At 40.8% G+C, this 26586-nt stretch overlaps 1 protein-coding gene across 4 annotated transcripts in view; it reads right to left on the bottom strand.

Moving 5' to 3' along the window:
* Window positions 1-1046: 1046 nt before the first annotated feature.
* The window catches only part of USP37 (ubiquitin specific peptidase 37), a 37938-nt gene continuing 12398 nt past the window's right edge, over window positions 1047-26586 (bottom strand). For all 4 annotated transcript variants that reach the window (XM_026077985.1, XM_026077987.1, XM_026077986.1 and 1 more), the window contains 14 exons: window positions 25647-25770; window positions 25176-25381; window positions 23965-24082; window positions 22640-22719; window positions 20919-21083; window positions 19301-19366; window positions 17899-18049; window positions 14401-14653; window positions 11796-11962; window positions 9987-10047; window positions 7735-7850; window positions 6445-6514; window positions 5904-6042; window positions 1047-5038 (listed from right to left, as the gene is read on the bottom strand). In XM_026077985.1, coding sequence (XP_025933770.1) covers window positions 4951-5038; window positions 5904-6042; window positions 6445-6514; window positions 7735-7850; window positions 9987-10047; window positions 11796-11962; window positions 14401-14653; window positions 17899-18049; window positions 19301-19366; window positions 20919-21083; window positions 22640-22719; window positions 23965-24082; window positions 25176-25381; window positions 25647-25770 — 1804 coding nt within the window. In that variant the 3' untranslated portion in view covers window positions 1047-4950. The remainder of the gene's footprint in view (window positions 5039-5903; window positions 6043-6444; window positions 6515-7734; window positions 7851-9986; window positions 10048-11795; window positions 11963-14400; window positions 14654-17898; window positions 18050-19300; window positions 19367-20918; window positions 21084-22639; window positions 22720-23964; window positions 24083-25175; window positions 25382-25646; window positions 25771-26586) is intronic.

The following is a 26586-nucleotide window of genomic DNA, read 5'->3' as shown; positions in this document are numbered from 1 at the left end:
TTGACGCTCAGCAATGCGGTGGCACAGGGCTAAACTGGCCAGGGGTGCTACAGGTCTCACGCTCAGCTCCTTCCCCTCTGGCTTATCGGCTCCTCTCTTTGCTTCCACCCTGTGTACTCAGAGGCAGTGCGCGAGCATAGGAACAGGAATTGCCCAAACCCACTGCTCTGCTCGGCTGCCACCCCTGTGCCGGGGCACCCCGAGGCACCCGTGCTGGGGCAAGGGGCCGGGTGGGCGCAGCAGGCCACAGCCCAGCCCAGAGGCCCACCTGGCCCAGCAGGGCTTTCCGCACACGCCGTCGCTGCAGCAGCTCTGTGCCAAAGGTCTCGTATACAGCTGGAGCCGCTCCCTGCGTTATCGCATGCCCCCGCGCATAAACTGCAGTAAATACTTGTGGTACCAAAGGTAAAAGGAACAAGCCACAGCTTGAAGGGATGGTACGCATGCGGCCAAGGGAGGCAGCAAAGCACAGCCCCGGGGACGGCACTGCTGGGAACGGGGCACCAGCTGCCTGCAGGGGCACCAGGGTGGTGCAGAGGGCAGCGCAGAGGGCAGCGCTTTCCTGGAAGGCAAGCAGAGCAGTAGGGAGAGCAGCATTAATTCAAAGGAGGCTTTGCACAAGGTGCCACGATTTGTTCCTGCACCCCCACCCCCCCCAGCCGTGACAAGCGCGTTTTCCTCCCGTCTGGCTTCTGCGGATGCAAACTGTGGCACCAGCCCTGGGGCCGATGGTGCCAGACCATGGCCGAGTGGGGAGCCGGGCAAGTGCCTGGGCAAGGGCGGCATTTCCCTGCCACAGGGGCTCACGGGGAAACAGGCCTCAGCTTGCAGAGGCAGCGCTCCCGCAAACCACGCAAACAGGCCTGTGTTTGCAGGCACTGGGACGCACTGGAAATGCAGGGGGGATGTTACTGGGCGACAGAGCAAAGTCCCAGCTGGTGATAAGAGTGAAGAGCAGGAACTGAACGCAGGCAGAAGGGTGGTGCCCCATCGCTTTGGGTACTGAGGCAGCTCAGGTTTCATGGAAAGAAGATCCCAAACCATGAGGGGGTTAATAAAGAGGTTTTAATTTCACAAAAATCTATCTACACATCATTTAAAAAGGGAGGAAAAAAAACCCAAGAGCAAAAACTGTAAAGAATAGAGAGGAACAGGTCTGCTAAAACACAGAGAAAAAGTGCTGCTCCATATCAACAGTGTAATGAATCAAAAAGTCACTCAGAACGCAGAAACCAACCCAGGCATGTGGTAACCCTTGCTGCAGGTCCTCAACCACACGCACACACACACACCTGGAAACCCCCCAGCTTCATCAAATAAGTCTGGAGTCAAGTAGCAGAGCTAAGTGGACAGTAGCTGCCAGGGGTCCCGCACCCCTTTTTCTCTCTTTGGCAGTGGATTACAGGGAGAATTAGCTCAAACAAAACAAAACAAAACAGACTGGTTCTTTCCAGCCCCCTCCAGCTCCTCCACCAAAGCACAGCGATCCTCATGGATGTCTGAAGCCTGGGTGAAGCGCAGCAGAGAGCACAGGGCTGGACCATCAGCTGTGCCTCATGCTCACTGCCGCACAGCCCGCGCCGGGCACCCCATCCAGCCCCCTCGAGTATGACGCGTGGCCTCTTGCTGTCTGTGCTGCGCTGAAAAGGCRGTGGAAGGCGATGCCATGGCTACACGGGACAAACAGCTCTGCTCCTCCTACTCCTCTGGGCGCAGGCTGTGCTCCGGTGGGGGAAGCAGTCCTTGCTTTGCAACGGCTCTTCGTGCAGCCCCCTTCCCCAGCGCTCCGCAGACGCACGCACGCAACTTCCAGTTCATTGACACAAGTGTTTTTAGTTACCAGAGTAGTCAGAGTGGAGTAAATCAAGACCAAATTATTGCAGTCAGACAATGAAGGTGAGAGAGGAAGGCAAGCTGGGAATTCCTTGTGTTTATATGCTGAATCACACTTGGGCTAAACTAAGCTGATTCAGGAGCCGGTAAATGTTTAATCACTACTCTGCATATTTGAGGAAAAGCCAAAGAACCGTTTGTAACGCACATCTCGCAGACCGTCACTACTTCAGAGAGACTGTCCCGACCCGTCCCACCGCGCTGCCGACGGAGGAACCCTAAGGCCCCTCAGCTGACCTGGCAGCAAACGCGTCCGCGCTGACAGCTGCTGCGACAGCAAGGGCCGGGAGGCCAGAACAGCCAGTGCTAAAAGCCCGCACACGTTAAGGGGCTGTAAATGTCTCTCTCTAGCTACACATAATCCAGTTCGGGTATGCCACCTGAAAGGGCCGACCCTACTGAATTTTCCACCAYGACACAGCGTGAGTGGTATGAAAGTTATAGCACAGAGTATCCTAGTGCACTGTTCCCACAGACAGAGACTCATCGCCCTGTGCAGGAGAGCTGTTACACAAGACACCCCTGGGCAGCGAAACACCCCTTGTCCTCCTCACTGCTCTCAGGCAGAGAGAAAGCCGGTTTCAGCAAGAAAGAGACTCCACGGACACTCCTGCCAGGGTGAAGGTTCAAGTGAGCTGCCATATGCCAAAAAAAGCTTAAAGTAATTAACAGATGTTTGCTAATTCTTAATGGCTAGAATAAACAAGAACTTTGTTTGCATAAAGCAAGGAAGGGTGGTTTCAAGCATCAGCTTTCTCACCTTGATCCAAACAAAAACTGGTTTACACAAAAGTTGGTGCACTGAAAAATAGGGCAACGTTTGTTTTTATTATAAATTAACTGATCTGGAGTGCAGTGCCTTGAAAAACATCTTTGCCACCCAAAATAGCAGAACTGACTTCTGATACTGTAAGTATACTGGTTATTTACAGCACTAGCATACGATGCACTTGGGGAAAACAGCTTTGCCCTCTGGACGGAGCAGTCCCTTCATCACATTTCCAGGGGCAGGGGCGATCAGTTCAACAAAGGGAGATTCCTGCGTCTCCTCCTCTTCCCATCGCCCAGAATTCTACCAAAATTAACATCGACAATATAAAAGTATAATGCTTTGTAATAAATTAACATATATACCCACTTGGGCTGCATCTTACAAGATAAATGCTTTGTCATGTTTATAACTACAGGTTTGTTCCTAGCTTGGAAACCAGAAAGATGTCACACTGACCAGATCCACCAGGCTCATCCGATACGTGGACTGGAAGGTCAGTCAGTCTTTTCATCACACTGGGATCCCCAAAGTACTTTGCTTGCACAGGACTATCAGTGGCGATGGCTGTAGCTCATTGCTGCGCACAGAGGCGAGAAGAGGCCACTGACGAAGCATCCCTGCGCCAGCCTGCTAGGGATAAACTCTAGTGCGGAAGCGCCCATGAAAGAGGTGCCTGCTGTCTTCTAAACTGGTGGTTCTGTCTACTTTGCTTCAGTTGATTTATTCCTGAGAAACTCCTAATGATAGTTTAAAAAAACCCCAAACTATCCTGACAGCAAAAAAAGGTTTGTATGTGTTTTTTTCTTTTCTTTTCTTTTTTTTAAATAAGTCTTTCACCTCTAAAACTCAAGCTGCAAAAATCAGAACTAGAGGCCAAAACAATAGCAACTACTCTGCTTAGTAGCAACAATTTCTCTGAACTGAGTAAATGCCTGCTAAAGGAAACATCTGCCCTGCTAAATAAGTGCAAAGGTGCTAAAAAAAAGCAAGTCACTAGGCTTTTTTTTTTCCCTGCTGAAACACGCTATAAAATGAGCATCATGTCTCTAAATAGAATAAAACGTAACACCTCTCCCTAATCGTGTTCTGTTAATGTTGAACATGGGCTTTTCAAGAGCTTTCCACCTGGTTTAGTTTCTCCCACTGTACTCCTTAAAAAGAACAACAGACATATAGGTGCAGTAAAAACCATCTCCAACTCCTGGGGTAAGAGACAGTCACGGCAAGACCATGGTTCAATCAGAGAGCAATTCAAGTGCCAAGCAATACCCTGCAGACCCAGCCTTTTTCCACAGTTCCCATTTCAGGATGACCCAGGCACACACAGAAAGGGTAATGCCAGAACACTCTCATCCTCCCAGAATGCAAGATGAAAAAGTGGCTGCTGTTCACCTCCTGTTACTGGTCACGATCTGCTCCAGGTGTTCATCTACTTCCCCAGGGCCTTCAGCCAGAGTTAAATCAAAACAGCCCTATGCAGTATAACTTCAGTGTGAAATACTGCACACTGAAAGAAAGAGGTCTCCTCTCTAAATGGTATTTATGCAACAATGCTATGAAGAAGATGCAATCAAATAATAAAACTTTTAAAATAAAAGAAATCACATATATAATCTCATTTCTAAAGGAGGATGACAGTGAATGGTGTAAAAAAGACAGAGCTGCCACCAGGTATGCAATACATTCCACAGCACCGACAGTTTGTTTCCTGGAACTGCATGTAAACAGCAGAGCACTTACAAACCCATGAATGTCAAAATGCATCAGCTTGAGTGATTCCGAAACGCCTGTTAGTGAGATGACTGGCAATAGCATACTCAGTGATCTGGGTTTCCAGTGAATATTACTAACACAATACACGCCAGGTTACAGAATCTATTGCTTAAATTGCTCTTGGAGAAAAAAAATGCCAAGTGATATGTATATCTTCCCCACTCATGTCTCACAGGCGAATGGGCTTTTAAAGTCGAGTCTCTTTTTGCACTATTGTTTTATCAGTTCACGAGCAGCTGTAGTCTTGTGGCTTGATGCAACTCTTTAAGGCTCCATGCTGACAAAATTATTTGAGAAACAATAAAAACTTCACCACAGGAGGATCGCGCTGGGATGTCAAGGTTTAAAAGCGTGGTTCGGGCCCAAGACTTGCACAGATGGTTCAACAAACTGAGCGTCCCATATTTCTACCTTTTTTCTCTTGTTTTGGCCCTGAGCTGTTTGTTACTCCTGTGTCTGGCACAAGTTCAGAATCTTCCTTGTTCCTCAGGAGGAACAAGGTGTTTTACTCTTCACAGAGGCTGACGAATTGATCTTCCTACTTCCATGCTAAGTGGCTGTGCATTTTTTTCTGTTTCTAGTAACTCATCAAAGATATCCCTGTAACACAGAGAAGACCAATAGTGAAACCTATATTTAACAACAAACTGCTACGTAAGACTGCCCTGAGGGAGGTGAGYGAAGGAAAAAAACAAAACAAAACAGAACAACCCTCCCCCACTCAACAACTAGATTTAATCCACAAGCGTCATGGATCCTGGCAGAGAAAAGTGTCTTATCTAACATCTCTAAGCAAGGCTCCTTGAATCCTGAAGCTTCCTCCTCCCCCAAATTATTACAATGAATAAGATCACTGGTAAACCTCAGAGAACAGTAACAATAGTGAAAATAAGAGTGCTAGTAAAAAGATCAGGAGGAATACAAAACACAGTTTGTAGATAAAGTAATATCTTTTATTAGAGGAACCAGTGAAGACAGAAAAAGGAGTCAAACTTTCAAGCACAAAGGCCCTTCTTCAGTTCTGTATGCCTGAAAAGATATTACTTCTACCTACAAACCTCATCTTGCTCATGTTCCAACACCAGTATAGATGCAACAATACAACCACTGAGAGGAAGAATAATGGCATTTATAAGTATCATAGCAAGCAAGGAAAAAACCCTAGCTACACCATGACTCTTGATGCAAATAATGTATAGTTGAGACACTGAATCCCCTCCTTAAAAGATGATTTCATGCATCTTGTTAAAACCCCATATATTACTGACAGACAATTCTATGCCACTGAACCCTTACAGCACTTCAATTTTGTCATTCTTGCATGTGATTTTGACTAGAATTTCCTCTGACAAATATATGGAGATACTTTTCATCTCCACCAAAGAGGACTAGAGGAAGAAGAGATGCCCACTGCCTCACAAATAGCAGATAATTACTGATACCAAAATTCCCCCAAGATACCTACTTGTGCATGTAGAAGAAGATGTAGCCACTTCGGTCTCTGTCACACTGAACAGTGGCCTCCAGAGTTCGAGACACTTCCAGGTCATTATAGGTGAACCAGGACTGCTTCTTGATATCGTAGACATCACTGATATAATGACCTTAAAAAACAGAGAATGCTGCCAGTTCAACTAGTAAGCTGTTTTTAGACATACTGGTCCAATGATATTTCAGATTTAAATGCCAAAACACCCTGAAGACCCTGGTCCCTCGACCTTTCCTGGTCAGTGAATTGATAACAACCACAAACAACTACATGGATCCCATAAGCAGTACTTCATCCACACGTCAGTTTGGGACCATGACCCCCTCCCCCTCCTCCTCTGTCAGCAAGCCACTATGAAAGATTTGCTCTGCTGCCTAAATATTCTTGCCAACTAGCATTAATTATAAATGCAACCTTAGAAATATTCCTCTCTGCAAATAATCCTGCTATATTAATTTTGTATCATGGATTTTTAATCTAGATTAAGATATGAAGAATAAAATATGGTATCTTTTACCTGAAGATGATGTGCTTCCAATATGACTGACGATGCTGATGAGACGATAGGAATGAGGAAGCTCTCCTGTCTAAAAATAAAGTACAATTAAAACTTTCAGGCATTTACTTTTGTCCCGTGTAGTTTATGGGCAACATGATTTATACCTGGGATATGGGCTTTGACTACTATATTCAAAGCTGCAAGCCAATCAAGGAACACAGAAACAGACACTCTGGGTCAGACCAAATGAAGAGTCCTCTGAGAACCAGGGACAGCTTCCAAAATTATTTAATCTTTCAGCAAGCCAATGGAAATGCAAAGAAACCACTCAGACCATATGCTGTCATGAGCTCTATACTACAAAGTTTTCTAAACAACTATTTCCTGAGTAACTTCCAGTGATGTCAGAATCAGATCCACCAAATAAACATAGAAAAACAAAAAGGGAACACCACACTGACTTTAAAAGATTAAAAATATACTCCTGATAATGGTATACAGATTTAACAGCTAAGCCTGGATATGCAGCCCAGATTCTCTCACCCTGCACCTGTAATGCCAGCAGACAACGTCCTCTTTGCATGCAGGAAGCGTGCTCCATCTATTCATTGGCAATAAAACTAAGTGATAGCAATTGGCTTTTTTTTGTTGTTGTTTTAAAATCCTCTCTGACCAGAAAACTCAGTTGATACAATTCATTGACAACACTCTTAAAACATAACTCTTGGTTTAAGGGAAAGGAATTGGTAAGAAAATAAAAACTGCGCAAGGAAACTCTGCTTATATTAACCCTATCTACTCTGAACAGCTTTCCTTCCTCTGAGGCTTCCAGGCAACTCTCTCAACATTGCTGTGCAAGAGTGTTACCAGGCAGCAAACCCTGATTTATGGTTTCATTTCACCTGATGCAAATAGGAGTTTTGCCACAACTTCTCAGTTCTGGTGATCCAGGTTCTACAAGTCCATGGCATCACAACTAAGGTACTATGCTGGCTAAAATACTCTTTCTTTGTAAGTAAAAATTCAGGCCAAATGCTTTTCACATAGCGCAACATTTCTGATAAAAAATTAATGTTTCCTTCTCTTTGTTACCAACATCATCTTAGAGAAACTCAGGGTTTCTGCATTTTTTTTTAAACACAATAGGGCAGAGTCTTACAGCCAGATATTTTTCACCATCCATTCTTCATCATAAAGGGTTTTTCTAAGACTAAACAAGTACATCCTCTCTGTAACAAAAACCTTGAATGCTAAATTGCCAATAAAGAGGAGCTGTATCTCTCAGTTCTTGAAATCATAGATCACCACCTCAGCATTTCTTTTAAGCTCTTCTGCTTCAGCTTCCGAATACTCCATGTCAAGAACGTCCTCATTCCCAGAGTCTTCATCAGAGCCAATGCTGTCCAGGAGAGAGCTGTTAAACTCTAAATAGTATGGAAACAATGATACTGCATGAGAATCCATGGCACACACAGGAATCCACAACAGGTTGGGATATATTCACCCACGTAAACAAGCGCAATAAAGTGCTAAAGTTTCAAGCTTCCTTTCTAAGCAAAGCAGGACATGTTGGAATTTCCAAGTGAGAACTCCTTCCCTCCCTTCCCCGGCTTSTCAGAGCATTAATTAAGAAAAAGACCTCAGAGTATGGAATTCATTTTAGCATACTTTCTCTCATACTTTTGTAAAAGGGCACTGTGACAATGACAGCTGGATGATAAAAGAGTGGTCAGACATCCAGTTGGCTGTAAAGCGTTGGTGGTCTGCAGCCAGAACCTACATTAGAAGAATTACAGCCAGTTTGGCCAGTGAACTGTAAGTTTCTGCAGTGAGAAGCTATGAATTACAGTTTTAACTATAAGTTGCATTAACAAAGTGCATTTTTCAATTAAAACTGGCATCAATTGCTACTGCTGGCAGTAGGCATCTTTTTATTGTTTTAGATGGCAAGAAGGCTGCTCACCGCAGGAACTTCCAGTTTGCTTGGCTGAGCAAAATGCAGGCAGCTTTCTGTAAAGAGCCGGAAGGCACCATCGCTCCCTGTACACACTGTTCCAAACTTCCTGGGATTCTGCAGCTACCCAACTAATTTAAGATTTTGTACAGCACTCATTAGAAGTAGCAGCTACATTTTCACCAGCTAAATTAAAGCTGTGAAGTCCTGGGTGAAAGAGAACTTCTGATTAACAGGACACTGCTCAGGATTGATTTTTTTATTTTAAAAGACACAATCATGCCAGTTAGGATGGAGATGTTTTGCCAAAGAGATTCTTGCTGCTTTCTCTGTTGAATCATCAGATGCTGGATTAGTTTAATCTTCTCAGGAAGTTTACAGATAAAACCCTTTAACTGAGAATATTTTACCGTTGGCTTCCATGCACTTCATTCAGGCTATGTCAGCTAGACTATAGCCAAGAAACAGCCATYTAAGTAGGTCTCTGTATGAAGCATTTGCCACGGGTATTGCTAAAGCCCACTTCACCATTGGTTATTGGATGACTAGTGGTTCTCTGATTACAGCACCACTGTGAACCTTTCTAAGACAAATACTAACAGTTTTGTGTTAAAGATTATTAGCATCTCTTTCAACWACTACCGGCTGATGCCATTACAAATGACACAATAGCAAGCTGAAAAGAACAAGGCAATGTTCAGGTCTAAGTCAAGCAACTGCAAATCATAAGATGGCAGGATTTCCAGCCTYGGATTCTTCCAGGCCACTAATCAGGGAAGACCTGGGAGAGGCTGGGCGCTCAAATCTGCTGGAGCTCCTCACGGGAGGGGACTCAGAACCGCGCTGCCAACAGGCTGAGGTACGTTTAAACCCCATTCAACTCATTCCTGTTGAGAAGCAGACACAGGTTCATCCAGTAATAACTAAGAGCCTTTAAAGGTGCCTGAGCAACTACGAGTATCTTAACACGATACTTCATCACCACTCCCTCTCCCTTTTTGGAGCAGGAATTTTCTCTCTGTTATGCTTTGCTCTGCCAGAGTATATGAAATCACTCGCATGCTAGTCTCACACAAATGTTAAACAGTGCCTGAGGCTCACCACACTGCCTGGTTTTGGAAAAGAGAGTATATTTTGGGTGTCCTCCCCCCCCCTCCCCAACAGCTATACCTCACAATGAGGTCTGTCTCCCTCTCATTCTGTATCAGAGAGATAGAGCACTTATTCATTTTCCTGGGCAAGGCCAGTACATTAATCAGTACTAAAATATCAATGCAAGCAAGAAATAATCCTTATGTTGTGACTAGAGCCATTAGCATGCTGTCTTCTGCTAGGAATGCAAAGTTTCAAGGTCCATTTCACTATATATATAATATTAAAAACTCAAAGAATGAAAAATGACTTTTTTCATTCTAAGAGTTTGTCCTGGCATTTGCTTCCACAACAGAGAGCAAGACAAGCTGACATAAGCAAAGCCAAATACAATTAAGCACACACCAAAAAAGCATGAAATCCCAGCTGTCTTACAGACATTCAGGAGCTGCACTCATACATACAGATCTATTTTCCCTCAAAAGCAACATACTGGAAGTTAAATAAGTTTCACCTTGTAGACTTAATTCTGTAGCTCGTTTAAGGTCATCATCCTCTTTTTGTTCTCGTGCCTCCTGATGGGAAGAGAACAAAACTCAGCTCATTGAGACACTTTACTGTTTAAAATTCTTGTGGTGCTCTTTTTCCATTGAAACTGTGCTGCTCTGGTTTCTACAACAAACCTGACATTGTAAATTAAAGGTTCCATGTGAAGGAATGTTTGCAACCAGCGAGAGTCCAATGTTCCAGTGCGACAGAACCTGGGACAAACCTTCATTAAGGCCCGTCAAAGCTCCTGAAGTTTGGTATGCAGCAGAGCAAGTCTCGAGCAACACCGAAAACTTTCTCTGGATCATTAACTTGAAAAGCATCTGAATGAATTTGCAACCCTTTGCTAAGGAAAGCTGTCACTTACACACAAAGCTCCTCACACTTTGGTAAAATTTAGACTTTTTCTGCCCAAAGCTAACTGAGGACAGAGCCTTAAATCCTGACAGTTTTTATTATTTTTAAGCCATTTGAAAGTAGAGTCTATGGTTCAATGTAACATGTGCAATTCACAAAGGCAGGATGCAAAAAAGACACCACTGAACACCAAGGTATTAAAAATATTAGCATGAACAAGTAGCAAAGAAATCTCAAGTCTGCCAACAAACCCTTCTAATTTTTGGATAATATCATGCCCCTGTTCCTCCCACCACTCCCAAAAGCTCAGGGCTACAGCAATCCAGCAAGGCAGTCAATAATATTTAATGAGCTAGCTGCTTAATTCAGGGTTTGAATGCACCTAAACGCAAAACCCCTAACTACACATTTCAAATCAAGATAACCACAGCTACCACATTTTCATGCCTGAATCAGTAGAATAGCAGATTTTCATTTCAGAACTGTACCAGAACAGCGCATAAAGGGCAGTTTTACATTATTAGCACAAGGCCTTTTATCTCACTATTTCTAAAGCACTTGGGAATCTTTGTTAAACTTTTCAGCACAGCTGAATCAAGGCTACATCTGGCATGTAACACACCAACCAGCACCTCATTATGAGTAAAGGGAGAGAAAATCCAAAACCCAAGGAAACACCAGATCTCACAGGGAAAACCATGACAGTCTTAGTATTAACAGAGAGAAGATGAGGGTGCCTGTTTAGAGAAAGATCTGGGTAAGCGTTTGCTTTATTCTGCAGGGTTGAGTTAAGCTTTTAGTCATCAGTTTCAAGTTTTGGAATTCAAGTGGAATATAGATGGTTAGTACACTACCCAAGATCCCCATTCTTTCCGAGTCCAATTTAAAGCACTGTTTTTAGTCTAAATGATTTGTGATCCTTCTTCTAATTTAATTATGGGAAGTATCATCATATCATTGCTCTGTTCTTTTACTCTTCACTAAGCATACCTTGGGCTATTACTAAAAATAAGGTACGGGGCTAGACAGATCTTTAGCCAGACCTGGTAAGGTCTTTCATACCGTTTGCTCTGGAATCTGCTTCTCTCACTTTGATTCTTGAGAAGACATGCYGCAGGGCCTTCAGGCAAGAAGCAAATTACAGGGAAGCTAAGGGTGGGCTTTACAGTTCTAGATGACAGCTAGTAAGAGTTTAGTTTATCATCATTTTTATATAACATTACAGGCCTGTATTAAAAAGTGGAAGGAAAGCTTTAAGAAATCTGGAAGTTTGTGGTATGGTATGGTTTCCAAAGCACATACAAAATGCACCTAAACATATCCCCCTTACTGTATAAACACAGGGTAACTTTTCCTTCAGCCATCAGGTTTCCAGCATCAGGGAAGACAACTCAGGGAAGTAAGCTTTAGTTCTTACTTGTTCTTGAAGGCTCTGAGCCAGTGCCTGCTGAAGTTCTTGTTCTTCCCTCTCTCTCTCCATATCATACTGCTGCAGCCAGTCAACCTCTCCCTGGGAGCCTTCCGGAGTTTTGTTTTCCTTATTCTCATCAAAATCTTTAGTTATCTCAGTGAAATTGGCAGGACCTGAGGAAGCAGAAAGTACAGTTATGCTTTTCTGGGTCCCTTGTTTGTTACCAGCTCAATCCTCTTTAAACCACCGCAAATGTTGCAGCGCAGTGACATCTATTGACAGGGAGAGCTCACTGGCCATAAAAAATACCCAAGAGTCAAATGAAAAAAGTTCCAAAAGGGAGTCTTACAGTTATTTTAACAGGTGTAAGATGAATCATTTGATTAATCCCCAAATCTGTTTGTCTTTATACATACACTGAAAAACAACAACTTTAACTAAAGGAAGATGTCACACAGCACTAGACTCCTGCARTTGTGTAGCTGACACCTGTCACAGCTGGAATTTCTCTAGAAGGAACCCTGGATTACAAAAATTAGATTTGCTTTCCATGTTATACTTCTGAGCGCCACAGATGAAACTACAATTAAAGCTAAATCATCTTTAATAAGAGGGAAGTACAAATCTCAAACGCTGTTTAGATCTGTCAACTTTTTGCTTCAGTTAATAACTTAATCTCGTGAATAACATCTACAGATTTAAAAGTGCAACAAGGTCAAAAATTGTAGTTCACCTTCAAAGCAAACAATTTTTACAAGGTACTGGAACGAACATTCGTTCAGTCACTGCATGCATCTTTCCCAGTTGCAGGACACTCAGTCCTCCGTTTGCTTGCAGTTGAGAAAGAGTCAGGACCTGCTCCAACAGCTATCATCTACCAACATGAAACTTCCTAGTTTTACCCTGTAGTAGAAAAGCAGACTTCAGCATCTGTTCCATTAGTTATTGGCAAGGATTACATAAGGCAGAGTCTCAGCATCTGTGACCTCTTAAACATAAGACCACCAGAACTAAAACTGTAATCCATCAGTCTAATCCTCTTTAAACTAATGAAAAAAMCAGAATTTATTACATGACCTTTGAAGACTTTCAGTTTTAGAAGAAATACTCTGACTCTTATTTGAGGATCACGCAGAAGAAAAGACACTTTTTGTCATATTTAAATTAGCCAGGTCTTATCCTTCAACCTTTTTTGAAAGCACCACAAATTATTTAGTGTTCACAAAAATACCTGATTACTAGCAGCAGCAAAAACRGACGGAGTTAAACTCATTGTATTTAGAATCATCCTGTCTGATATAGCAAAGCATCCTTTGCAATTAAAGTTTCCTTTAAATAGAACATAGGATCGTGAACTCATGATGTGTTACTTTCATCTGCCATAAACTGGTAACTCAAAATACAGATACATCTCTCATCTGGATCCCAAATCATATGCTTAGAATAGTACTGGCTTGTTTTTGGTCATACACATTCAAATACAGAAAGCTGAATGCAATATTGAGTGTTAAACTAAATTCATCAGAAAAAAAAAATTTCTAATAAACATACACTTTTTGCTCAAGTGCCACACTACAGCCTTCAAATAATTACATTATACTTTTCAAAGAAAATGTAAAGATATTTATGTAGCAACACTCACACATCTTTCTTTTACACAACAATAAGTAACATCAGAGTATATACAGGAGTGTGCAAACAAGGCTAACCACAGACCTACTTTTCTTAAATGCTCCCTTCCAACATGAAAGTTTAAGAGCTGCCCAGTGAAACAAGTGCAACTTTTGATAACATAGATTTTTTTTTGTTAAAATTTAACTTCCTAGCTCTTAGAGGAAAAGGAAAGCATATTGTTTGCCTCTGTTCCCAGGCTAATGGAATTAGAAATTTGACTGAAAGCATGTAGCACACATTGAATGACAAACACTTAAATTTTCTCAGCTAGCTAAAGGAAGAATCACAATTCCCCATACTGAGATCAGAGACTCCATGTAGTTAACTATGTTTCCAGGTCAGGGGCCATAATTTGAAAATGCAGGTTGAGTCTCTATGCTGAAGGGTCTACCAACACATAAAAAGTATTATAAAAAATACAGAGATGGAGCTAAATTCATCAGTAACTAGTGAAGGAAATAACTAGATTTATGAAAGTACTCTAGTCTTCTCCACTGTAGACACCACTCTTACACACCAGCAACCTGAACACTGCTACCATGATGCCCAGGCTACAGCAGCTATAGAACTTAAAACACTCTCCTCTTATGCAGGATTAAGTTCCAAATACTGCCAAATCTTAGTAATTTGAATTCTCTGGTAAGGAAACCAGTGGAGGCATGTGTTAAACAGGAGAGAGAAAAATGGAAATGACCTCTGAAGAGGACCTTACCTTTATCAGAGAGGTGACAGATATCATATAAAAAAAACATGTTTTTGCAGTTCAATGAATTAGAAGACATATACACAGGGAAAGTGTAAGAAAACCGAGTAGCTCAGGCAGTTTCAGCAGTACGTTTGCATCCAGCTTCTGCCATTACATATTACTAATCTGCTGTCCTCAGTGACCTGCTTTAGCTTGCTGTGGGCCCAAGGTAAGACAGTTACTTCACCTTACCTGATTCTAATGCTGCTTTGGGTTTCTCCACCTCCACGGATTCCAGGTTTTCTGGCAATTCCTGAATTTCATCCTCTCCAAAACCAGTGTCTGGGCTGCTTGTGGGCTTATCTTCRTCATGGCTCAAAGACAGAGAAGCTTCCCTTTTGCTAATCTCTAAGACAGCTGCTAGCAGCTCATCTTCACTCATCCCATCAAAACCAGCATTTCCTAGCTCCGGTTTATCACACTCCATTTTACTTCTTTTTGAACCCTAGAGACGAATGGAGTTATGATTAAATGCTTGAATAAACAGATATAAAACATAAGCTTTGCATTTCTGTGGAGGTGTGCTTTTTTTTTTTTTTTTTTTATTAACCCTAGGGAGTGGGAGTTTGGCTCTGTCAACATTAAACAGATAGTTACGAGACTCAATGGAGACGCAACCTTTGTAGCTACATTCACTCCAGGGAATATTTTAATTATAAACTACAACCAGTTTTTACAGGCCCTGTGGATTAACATATACAAGACAACTCTTTCCCTCTCTTTCCTTTTCTTCAACACGTGTGTTCCACCTTCAAGTTCTGGTGAATCCCCAAGCCTTTGGCAACTTAGTGCTAAAATACTGAGGCACGAGTAATGAAATTGTAAGTTTAGTAACAAAGCAGGATGAAGCAGCAACATGAGAGTAATTCAGCTTGAATCCAGGGATGGAAGAACAAGAATTGAACTTGGGCTGGTATAAGGAGGAATCAAAAATAGGTTTTTCAAAACATGCTGCAGACTTGCCATAAGAAATCTGATGGGGGGGGGGGGGAGAAAGGGGGCAGTAAAAAAACTCTGCGAATCAAGAAAGAAAGCAGCCAGTCGAGGAAAGGGGGACTTATTTTTTCCAAGGAAAGTAGAATGACTTTAAAATGGAAAACAGGAAAAACACTTTAGTCTTGATCTGCATTATTCTCATAACCCATTTTAGTTATTTTCCTAAAGCAGATACTCATCGACTACTAAACCATACTGATTTACAACCAATACAGTCATTTCAATCAATTTGATATTAATTGCTAATCAGGAAGTTAACCTCCATGTACACATATATAAGCAATTATACTGCTTACCASATGCTTAGATTTATTTAATCTTTGCTTTCCTATATTATGTTAAAAGGGTGAAAAATAAATTTCCTAATAGAATATAATCTATGTCTTACTTCAAACTGCATTTGGATGGAACTCAGAACTTAGTGAAAATGAACAAAAATATGTACTTTTACTGCTGCTTGTTACTTAAATACAATAAGATTTTGATGAGCAGGACAAATCTTAAGTAGCAAACATTTTGCATTAAAGCTGACTTATCAAACAAGATTAGCAGATGAATTAGCCAACTAAATCACTTATTTCTAGCCATCATGCCCTCCAAGATTTAAAACTGACAGATTTTAACCTCTCTCCTCACATTTATTCATGCATTGTATAAAGAAAGCAGAATACCTGCTTTTTAAACTTTCTGATTTCTCTCTCTGCACCTGTAGAGGAAACTGCTAACATCAAAACTGATTTAGCTCTTCAGTAAACTCTAGTTCCAGGCACTCTGCCAAAAACTACCACTAATTCAGTGGCTGGACTTTAAAGGCTTGGCAGCAACTGTGCATTATTTGAATATGACTTTTCTATTAGAAATTATTTGCATAGGTTTTAAAGTAGCTTAGGCTCTAACATAGGCCACTTTAAATAAGCATATTTTAAAAAGTACTTAAAACACTATTTTATCTGCGGAGGCAAAAATCACAGAAATCACAGTTCTGTCCACATTAGCTTAGTGACTGCTACTGCCCCTGCAACCCACTGTTGCATGCAGCTGCTGTTCTCCTACAAGGAGGAACTGTTTTGCAAGCAGTGCCRCCCACCGGACACCCTGGCTCTACAACCCGACTACTAGGTCCCTAATACAACCACATATACAGTTGCTATGAGAAGCACACTCATGCAGCAGTGGTAATGCCACTCCCGAAGACCACGACCAGGTCCTCACAGTACAACGTGTAGGAGGACAGGGGATATGGTTAACGATAGCAGACAGCCGGACAGGTCTGTGGTTGAGGAGAGCCCAATGTGCATGGCCACAAAAAAAAATAAAGTCACGTATGTGGAATCATCACTACCACTCTCTTTCCCACAACAGCCTGGGAAGACTATAATTAATTTGCTAGTCAAATTAATAGGCTTTATTCCCTAAGCTTCCTCACAAACGAACTTGAAGAAGAATCCTTTAAAACAGTTTGGAATGCTTCTCTATGCAGAAAAGGGACTACAAAAGACAAGCTAGTTTACCTCTCCCACCTAGACAGAGCCAGCTATAGATATGTCACTCAGGAAAGTACTTTCTATCCTGTTCCTAAGACCTTCAGCAAAGGGTTTTCCACTTTCTCCCAAAGCAAACCATTCCATTATTTCATATCCTTAGTATTAGGAAGCTTTCCCTAATGTTTAACCTAAAAATTACTGACTGCAATTTAAATCTATTACCTCTTGTTCTATCCACCATGGACTTGGAAAACCACCCAAATGCTTCCATTCATTTCTTTCCCTTCCTTGAAGGTACATGTCCTACGTTGGTTTCTCCTTAAACTGAACAACCGAAGTTCACTTGTCTGCTGTCTCCCCAGAAATCTTCCATTCTAGACCTCTGCCTATGTGTTTCTTTCCTCTGGCCCCTCCCCACTTAATCTCTAACTTTATTGGAGTCTGGAGCCCAAAGCTGGATACAGAACTCCAGCTATAGCTCAATGCTGAGGAAAAAAGAAGGGTTACTTCATGCAGCCTGCAGGCTGTGCCTCTGCCTACACAGCCGATAACATTGCCTTTTTCAAGCAGCCTGACACTGTCACCCTTCCTCCTTTCTGAAGGCCCATCGCTTTGCCAGCTGTTCCCATCCTGCATTTACAAAGTTGATTAGTCCTGCTAAGATTAGTACCCTGAGCCTGTCCCTACTGAAATGCCCTCCTATTTTTAGGCAATTTCTCAGATTCAAGATCATTCTTAACTGTAGTTCTCAGCTTCAACACACTTGCAGTCCTCCCCAGTTCTGGGGAGTGCAAGAAGTTATATCAATTATATACATTGACCAAACCTGCTCGCACCGGTTCTAATTTAATCAAGAACTTTACTGCATAATTCTATTATTGACTGTTTACCATATTTCAGTCCGGAAGCATCGTTAGTGAAAGGTACCCAAAGGACTGACAAAACTGCTAAGCAGCTGGTATACATAACCTAAGAACTTAAGTGTAGTTGCAACACAATTACCTCTGCTTCCAGTGGGAACCCAAGACAACTGTACAGAGAGGTCAATTAGTTGGCATGGCAAAGCACTCCCTTTCTGCATCACAGTGCTAATTAGGAGAAAAAATTATCTTACATCAGTTTTACTTGCAGTCTCTGCTAGGGAAAGCACAGGCCAGACATGAGCACATACAAGATTTATGTATACAAAAGGTTCTGTTTTTCCCCTTACCTTTTCTGGCTCTTCTTGCAGTTGCTGCTGATCTCTACTCTGTATGTTACACAACCTTTGACTGTGGGCAACAGAGCGTTTCAACGGCTCATCATCGCTGTCAGAATCTACACAGAGTGCTGTAGAGCTCTTTGACTTGAACGTGTATTTTCTGGGGATTAAAAATACGTCTATAAAACTTTATAGCATTGTAAAAATCTGTTTCAAACTAACATTTAAAGAACTGTTACACCCAGCATTCACCTTGGAGGGCAGTACAGTTTGGGGAACAAAGGGCAACCGGTGACAATGTAAATTTATTAACATAGCCAGCAGGGGTTTTAGAAGAGAGATCTTTTACTAGGTTGATTGACATAGCTTCCTCAAGCCTGAAATAGCTACTTATATCCTTAGAAGCTATAGCCACATACTTACCCAACAAATCAATTTACTAGACTAGTCTACCTGCTGGTATCCCAGGTGTTGCTTTTTTCTTTCACAAGGTAGTAATTTCAAAAACTAGCAGAATCAAGTCCACAAGCCAAGATTCTGTACTTCTCTACTGCCTAACAAACATGGACAATATTCATTTCATTGAGTCCACAGCAACATGTAAAACTCATTACAAACTACTGGATTGCTTAAATTTACCAAGTTGGACACAGGACTTTCAACATTATTATTAGGATATAAACATCACAAATTCACACTATTTTTGCAGTTTTCCAGTTTGGGCTTTTATTGTGCTAAATTACTTCTTACTTCTATAGAAAAAAAGACAAGGGAGTCTGGGTCAGTAATTTCTGCCAAATTAAGAAATCTAGTCTACATGCATTCCACGATGCAAAAATACCCAGCGTGATTATCGCATTTTCCACTGTGTCAAAAACTGGCCTTTCAAATGGCCTATAAAAATAACGCCCTCTTGTTTTTACAAATAAACTTAAGGAATTAACCACCTGTTCCCAGAACACCCATCAGGACTCCATAAATAAGAACAGAAGAAAGAGCTAGGCTGCAGAATTAGAAAACACTTTGCTTCTTTAGAAATGACTTGCAACTATGAACACAAGCCAGCTTAAGATGGTTGGCATTGTCAAATCATCTGTACAAACTAAATCCAGTTCTTCTGACACTTGCTTTCCCTTTGAAAAATGTAATCTTTGCTTACTTAAAAGTCTCCAAAGGTTTTCAAGAGAAACGCTAATGGCACCGTGTCAGCTAGGCAAATTGTGCCATTAATCTTATTTCAGCTAACCTGTAACACCAGTAAAACTCAGATATGAAAAAGGATAGTAGGTAAAATAATTTATTACAACAGAAAAACTAAAACGAGAGAAGAATTAGAAAAAAAATTTTTTAAATGTCTTAAAAATTATCCCATGAAACCCAAAGCCATGGGCATTTCAGAGCTATAACTCACCTACAAGGTGTGGAAGTGCTTACAGTACAGGAATTCACCATTTGGGAGGCTTTCAATGGACGGGAACTATTAAAAAAGCAAAGTATTAATTGCAGCAGTTACAGTCTTCAAAAAAATAAGTGTTTACTTGTCTGCAGTGCATGCAAATCTATGGCCAAAGAAACAAGTAGAATACCATTATGTATTTGCTAATTGCTTAGCTTTAGAGTAGCAACCCTATGATGCTATAAATACACAACAGTCTTTCAAAAAAGCATGTAATCCTTTCAACTTGATTCATTTCTTAGTGATGTACCCTTAGGGACAAACTCACAAATTAAAGGCTTTGGGCTCCCATGTCAAGTCAACTCATTCCTCCTTTTTTCCCACCAACACCTGAGTTCCTGCTCCCAAACCACAGTCTCCTGCTGCTGTCTGGATTAGCCGGTTTTCTGGCATGTCCCATGTCTTCGTTTCTCCTCCCTTACCTAGATTCTTCTAAACATACTTCCTGCTCCATTTGATCCTTTTGATCCTCCAATTCCATCACTATCTTTACACATATATCCACCAGACGGCTGCCAGTGCAGAAATACTTTCCAATCTTCCCGCTCAAACCAGGACTGCTCTTCTCCAGCCTTGTCACCCTACTCCACTCTTTGGACAACCAGAATAGTTTCAACAACTAAAAAAAGCCACGGGAAATCTGCTTCAAGCATATTCTGAGTTACTTTTGTTCTGGTTAGCTTAACCTGTTTGCTATGTTTAAGCATAAGCTTAAACACAGCACAGATTTCTATTGTTAAAGCAAACTGTCAGAAAACATCCATGTGGATATCAAAGGCCACTAAACATTCAGCACAAAAACATGTGCCACACTGCTGAACGTATGTACCAGATGTATCCTAACTCACTACAGTTACCAGGGTTGTGTTATGAGGAGGGGACCACAAGAGATCTGGGGGTTCCTTATTCTGCTACAAACTTCCTGTGTGACAACCGGCAAATTTAATCTCCTTGTCTCAGGACTAGCAGCTGTACAGAAGTAACTATCACAGGGAAAAGGAGAGAATATTTTCAGCATGTTAAGTGCTCAGATACTATAGTGGCACAGAAAAACCAATGAAAAAATGAATGACATGCATGAGGTATAAGTGGAAGTTAGCAGAAAAAGGTAGGATCTTATGCCTCCTGAGCAGAGTTAAGCATACTATGAAGCAAAGTTTAACCTAGATTTTGCACCAATAAGCATAATTTTTTTTTCTTCAAATTACAGACAGAATTTTTCTTAAAACAAAACAAAACACAAAACAAAACAAAAACAACCCTCTCTTTCTTCTTCCTTTTCCTTCCTTTTTTTCCTTCCTTTCCAAGGACAGTGAAGATTTCCACCTTACTGAGTATTCCCCTCAATAAGTCTTCCTACCACTTGTATAATGCTTCCTTCCAATATGAATTCTCATGCTGGCATCACTACGAACTAGCACAGCACAACAAAAACATTAAATTAAATATCAAACTGTGATGCTTGTGAAGCATCCATACCTCTTCTGGAGTAGATCTGACCACTGCTTACCTCATGGCATATGTTCTTAACCCCAGGAATATGGCACAGATCAACCACGAGTCATACACTTACATTGCAGAATGGGCACTCCATCCCAGTGTCAGCGGCAGCCTAGTGCTTTCTGTACAGTGCGAAAGCAGGGTTAAGTATCTTGGAATAACCACCTGCTGCCCAACTTTATGATTGAGAGACAATGCTACATTGAAGCTGTATCTTTTCAGATGAAGAATCAGGACCCTGAAAGATATGAGAGAGGTACAAATGGCAACATTAAGCTCAAGACAGAAGTCAGAAAAGAAAATCTACTGAAAATCCAAGTAGCTCTGTTTATAAAATACATTCACCTGACTTTAAAACAGATTGTTACTTGGGGGAAAAAAGCGTTATCTGTCTCTTGTCTGACAAGGGATATCTAATCATTCCTGGTCCATTGCCTGACTTTGCGTGAGGTGGTGTTCCCTAACCAGTCATGTTTTAGTGTATTCAGACTGTAGGCAACACAATGCAGTTGTGGTGGCTCCTGAATGCGAGGAGTGCAAGCACAGCATACTTTCATCAAGATCCTTCTGGGAGATAACTGTGGTCAGTAAAACTGTCCAACAAGCCGCAGTTTAGGCGCATCATTTCAACAATATGCGGATATCTTTCAAGGGCAGTCAGGTTGACTCTTGCCAGTTCAAGAGGCTTCCTGCTTTGATCTGCATCACCTTGGCCTTAGGTCAAGCAGAAGCAGCAGCTCTCACCAAACTCATTATTTCTACTGTGCAGCGATAGAGGTAGAAAATAATCTGAATCATTATAGGCCAGAAAAAACACTATAATACACACAGATATTTGAGATGGAGGGATCCCACAGCTGCCCAAAACTGAGGAGGAACTGTGCCCAGCACAAGATGTGTGCAGGGTTTATCTGTCACAATACTTCCTCTTTAAAAGAGCTTTTGATTTCTTCAGTTTGAAGAGCCTGAAAAGGCCTCCGTATAGTGTGAATTTTCTCCCTTATGCTGCACTTTGTACTGTCTATTTAGATCATGCAGCTGTATCATCACTTGTATTGTGCTAATATCCAAAAACTTTGCAAGGGTTTTGCTGTGCTAGCATAATGCATATGCTATTTAGGCAAAACACAAGCTATGCTTTACCAGAAAACCAAGTTACTGGGTTCAGTATGAGTATACATAGCACAAGGACACAGGCCAGACAAAAATCATCCAACAGTCTCTTTTAGCTTTACATCCCATGAAAAAATGATCTCTACCTCCAAGTGCTTCCAATCTAAGTAATGAACTAAACCCGGCCACAAGGTTAGAAAGTATTGAACCAGCCATTAAACCTCAAAGTGCTTACTGAGACAGAGAGAACAGGCATCAGCAAGGGAAGAACTGATCAAACAAAATCTTCCATATCTTGTGGCAGTAACGTCTCCAATTCAATCTTGCCTATCAGGTCAACTGAATATAAAATATTAAACTTCCAGAATATACTTACTGCCTCCGCCTTCCCCTCCCCCTACCCCAAACCCCAAGAAAAGGGGAAGAGGGGAAACAAAAGACCTCCTTGTGTAATGACAGGGAGGAAGGAAGAACTGTTGTAGAGGATGCCTAAGGGGCAATGCACAGATCTTCTTTAGAGTGGAATGCAAGAGCAGCATGAGGAACCTGTGCCTACAATGAACTGGGTCAGGAAAAGCAGCAGTGCTGCATCCCAGCCTTGCTCTCCGAAGCAGTTCTACTTGCACTTTCATAACTTGTGTTTCCACGCGCAGGAAAGAAACAGAAGATGTCAGCATTTACCTGGGAAGCCTATTGAACTTGTGTGTGACAACAGCAGACTTTCCATTGCATTTCTCACAGGAATACTCAATCTCCTCTGCCTATTTAAGAGAACATAAAAAAGACTAGTGAAACAAAAAAAAACATCAAACATCTTAAGAGAAAGCACATCACTTTTGGCTGTCATAGAAACTACAAGGCAGAAGTTACACTTAAAATTATATTAATCTTCAACATGACCTAACAAAAGGGCATCTGATAGGATAGGTAGCAAAGTTTACAATTGGGTAACATACCCACAGTAACAGGTGGAATGAGATTGGGAGAAATATTTTTCCCCCAAAAGTCTATTGCACAGACCAGCAAAATAGCTACAAATGAGACAGATTAGCTTCCAAAGAGAGAAGACAATTTTGCAAGGCTTACAGTTTTCTCTCCCACACACAGTTTTCTCTTTAATAGCCTTTGGTGGATGACGATTTGCCATAAAGTTTTGTCAAAAAGCTCTAACTTTGTTCCTGAAAAGCTATCCTCATCTAAACTTGTCACAGATGTGCTGTACCAGAGAAGAGTTCTGAACAAGCAGCAAAAGGACAAGAATCACTGTGCTGGATTTATGAGACTTAGATATCAAATATCTATAGTCCTTTTCTTTAAGCATGAGGCCAAATGACAGCACTATTATCATAATAATAATAAAATATTGTAAGCATAAGAAAAAGTCCATCAGCTTTCAGAAGAAGCAGCACATACATTATTCTATTTGTAGAAAACATTATCTGTAATGGGACTGGGAGAAAAAAAATAAAAATCACGTGTCTTCTCAAGATAAGGCTTGATTTTGATGACAAACAAAATACAACACTAATTCACAGAGGTAGGGCTTATTTTTTGCTTTCAGAAACCTTGCGTTGCAGGTCTACTTACAAGACGAGCATCCACACATTACAAGTATTTTTTAATTAACATATCTGCATGACCATTTTCTTCCATGCCAATTTAGACCAATTATATTGGCTGTTGAAACACTCTAGCCCAGGAGAGGAAGCAGCAATTTCTGAGTCATTATCTCAATCTGACAGTCCTCCTTCTCCTGTTTATATTTGTTTATGCCTCAGTTCTTCCACTACAAAATGCATAAGTTTACCTATTTCACAGCAGTATTCTAAGGATCAGTTAATGTCTACACAGCATTTTAAGAAAAAAATTCCTACATACTGTTTATGTCCAAACCTCACAAGAATACAAAGTTAATTGTTTTCATAGGCCTGCAGTCATTGCTATAAAAACTAGCAATGAGCTACAAAATCAAAATTCACACTGAACAGAAATAAAATCTTATGTACCCGAAAGAAGAGGTCAAGGGAATCCTGGATTGATCGAGATGGAAGTAATTTCTTCCTTCGAGGAAGGTCAATGGAAAGGTCATTAAACTGTTCTCGTTTAGTGACTGTTTCACCACACCTAAAAAAGAAAAGAAACATGCTTATGTGTATCTGATGACAAATATACTTGAAATATATGAAAATTTGTATTTTTTTAGCTTAAAGCAACTTTACCTCTTCCCAGTAAATACATGCATCTTGAAAAATGTATTTTTACTCATGAGAATGAAAGTGTATGAGACTTGTGACAAAGCTGAATTTGGGGATTTCACTTTGATGCTTTATGAGTTGAAAGAAATATTTATGTAAGAGCAAGACCAAAAAAAACCCCGGACTGTGAAAACTACTTTGAAGAGGCCAGGTGATCAGGTATACCAAAATCAAAATGACTGCTACATAGTGGAACAAGTCTTATTCATTCAACATTCTTAGGAGGAAAAAAAGTTAATCCAACCTCAGAAGGAAAAGCCTAGAGATCCTTTCGAGTTGTTTTTAGAAACAAAGTGCTAGAGTCCATGCACATTTAAAAAGAAATCTCAGTTTTGCTGTGTGTTTGGGAGGGGGGGGGAAGAAAACACAGTCATCAGTATTCAGTAATTATTAGCTGCATGCAATTTACATACAATTATTTTAGGGGACTAATGCAGCACACTCAAAGTAATATTCCAAAATGTCTGTGTCCATGAAAACTCTGTGGAATGCAAGTATTCAGCAGTATGTGCTGCACAGGCCATAACAACAAATGGCCAGACATACCAGTTTGTGTCTTTTCTTACAATAACCACAGAGACCCCAAAAGAACACTCTTCCCTGGAAGTCCTTAGAAAGAACAGGCAAAAAAAAAAGTCCTCCCTTTTATGAGAGGGAACATTGGCCAAGACCCCTTTTCATCCCTATTCTTGTGCAACCAGTACAAAAAGAAAAGCACAGAAATATTACACTGAATATGTAATGAAGAACCAAATGGTATGAGATGGCTTTTAGAAGGTTTGTAGCAGTAAATAGCGTGGTTTGTGGTTTACAGCATTTCTAGGCTTTAGAATATTTTCTAAGTACCTAGCTTTGGAGAAAGCATACTTCTTAGTTGTAGTCTGCAGATGAAGTCAAAGATGGAAACACTTTCAGATCTTTTAAAGTAATTATGATGAACAGAAACTCTCAAACATACTTACATTTTACAAATGATAGAATGCTGAACCTCAAACTCTAAGTTACTGATAACCGGACAAGTATAAACTTTGGTGGCTGAGAGGTCATCAGAAGCCCGTCCTGGTGAGTTATCTTCGTTAGGGACTGGCTCACTCTTCCAAGTTTTGTTTAACTTTTCCATGTCCTCCTTCAGCTGATCGAGACACTGGCTCAAGAACTCATGAGCATCCTAGAAATGGGGTAAACTCATGAAAATATTTTTGTACAGTTCCATTCAGTAACTTCCTCTCTCTCTTTTACACACAGAGATCAGAGGAATTATGTTTTAGCCCACTGCACTCAGCAATATCAGTTCTCTTCTAAGAAACAGCAGACAACTGTTTATTCAGTCAAAAGCTCAAGTCACTRTCAAATACAGCTGAAGTTGGCTCAGACTGCACCGAACTTCTGTCAATGAACAAAATAGAACCGCTTCTAGAGAATATGGTACTTACATTCTGCATGTAGCCAGAAAATCTCTCTGCAGTAGCTGAAATGGCACTTTTCACCTTCTTCAGCAGCTCTTTCTTAACTTCAGGGCTGCTAACATCCTTTTTAGCAAGCAGATGGGCAAAACGTCTGCAGAAGTTAATGCAATGAAACACTCGTTGGTTTTCCAGGATTTTAGAGAAACAGAATAAAATTCATGGTATCTTATTTTAAGTCTCTAAAGATTCTTCTGCTATAATAAGTGGTGTAGGAGTTTTGTATGAAGACATCTCAGAAAATGGAAAATAAGTAATCTTTTACATTCCAAGTATTTTGAAATCTCATTTGAGGCCATCACTGGAACAGGACTTGAATAAACAAAATCTCACAATCTTCTAAGGTAAAGAGAAGACTGTTAAAAAAAAGTTCTATAAACTTATTTCTGTTCTATCTTTTACCATGAGATAAAAACAATGCTTTTTGAAAGCATTTATATTGATGGGAGGTATGAAATTATATGCCACCAAAATAAGCAACATATAAATAATTAAATTCAAATTTTATGGCCAATAAAAGTTTATTTTATTTTATTTCCGTTCCACCCAGTTTCAAGCCTTACTTTTGGCAGTAAAACATTACCACAATGTAGAAACAAAGCTGTAACATGAAGAGCCATGAGGTGTTTCTTGCTTCAAACTACATATAACATTACAGGTAACTTTGTTAAAAAGCAACTGTTGAAACTGACTTTCCCTGCCTCTCAATTGTGATTTTTTTTTTGTTTTTGTTTTTATTGCTTTACAATTTCATAGGAAATACACAACCAAAATATTCCAAGCACAACAGTTTAGGTCATGTAACATATATACAAAGTTCCATGACATGGGGTGGAGGGGGGGGAAGACAAGACATGCTCTGTTACCTCCCCCACCCCCCTCCTCCAAAACCTAACTAAAATTCAAAAGA

Source organism: Apteryx rowi, unplaced genomic scaffold, assembly GCF_003343035.1.
Source record: "Apteryx rowi isolate R43461 unplaced genomic scaffold, aptRow1 scaffold_47, whole genome shotgun sequence".
NCBI classification, from domain to species: Eukaryota; Metazoa; Chordata; class Aves; order Apterygiformes; family Apterygidae; genus Apteryx; species Apteryx rowi.
Note: the sequence above shows the minus strand (reverse complement) of the source record. Positions and strands in the feature narration are given on the sequence as shown.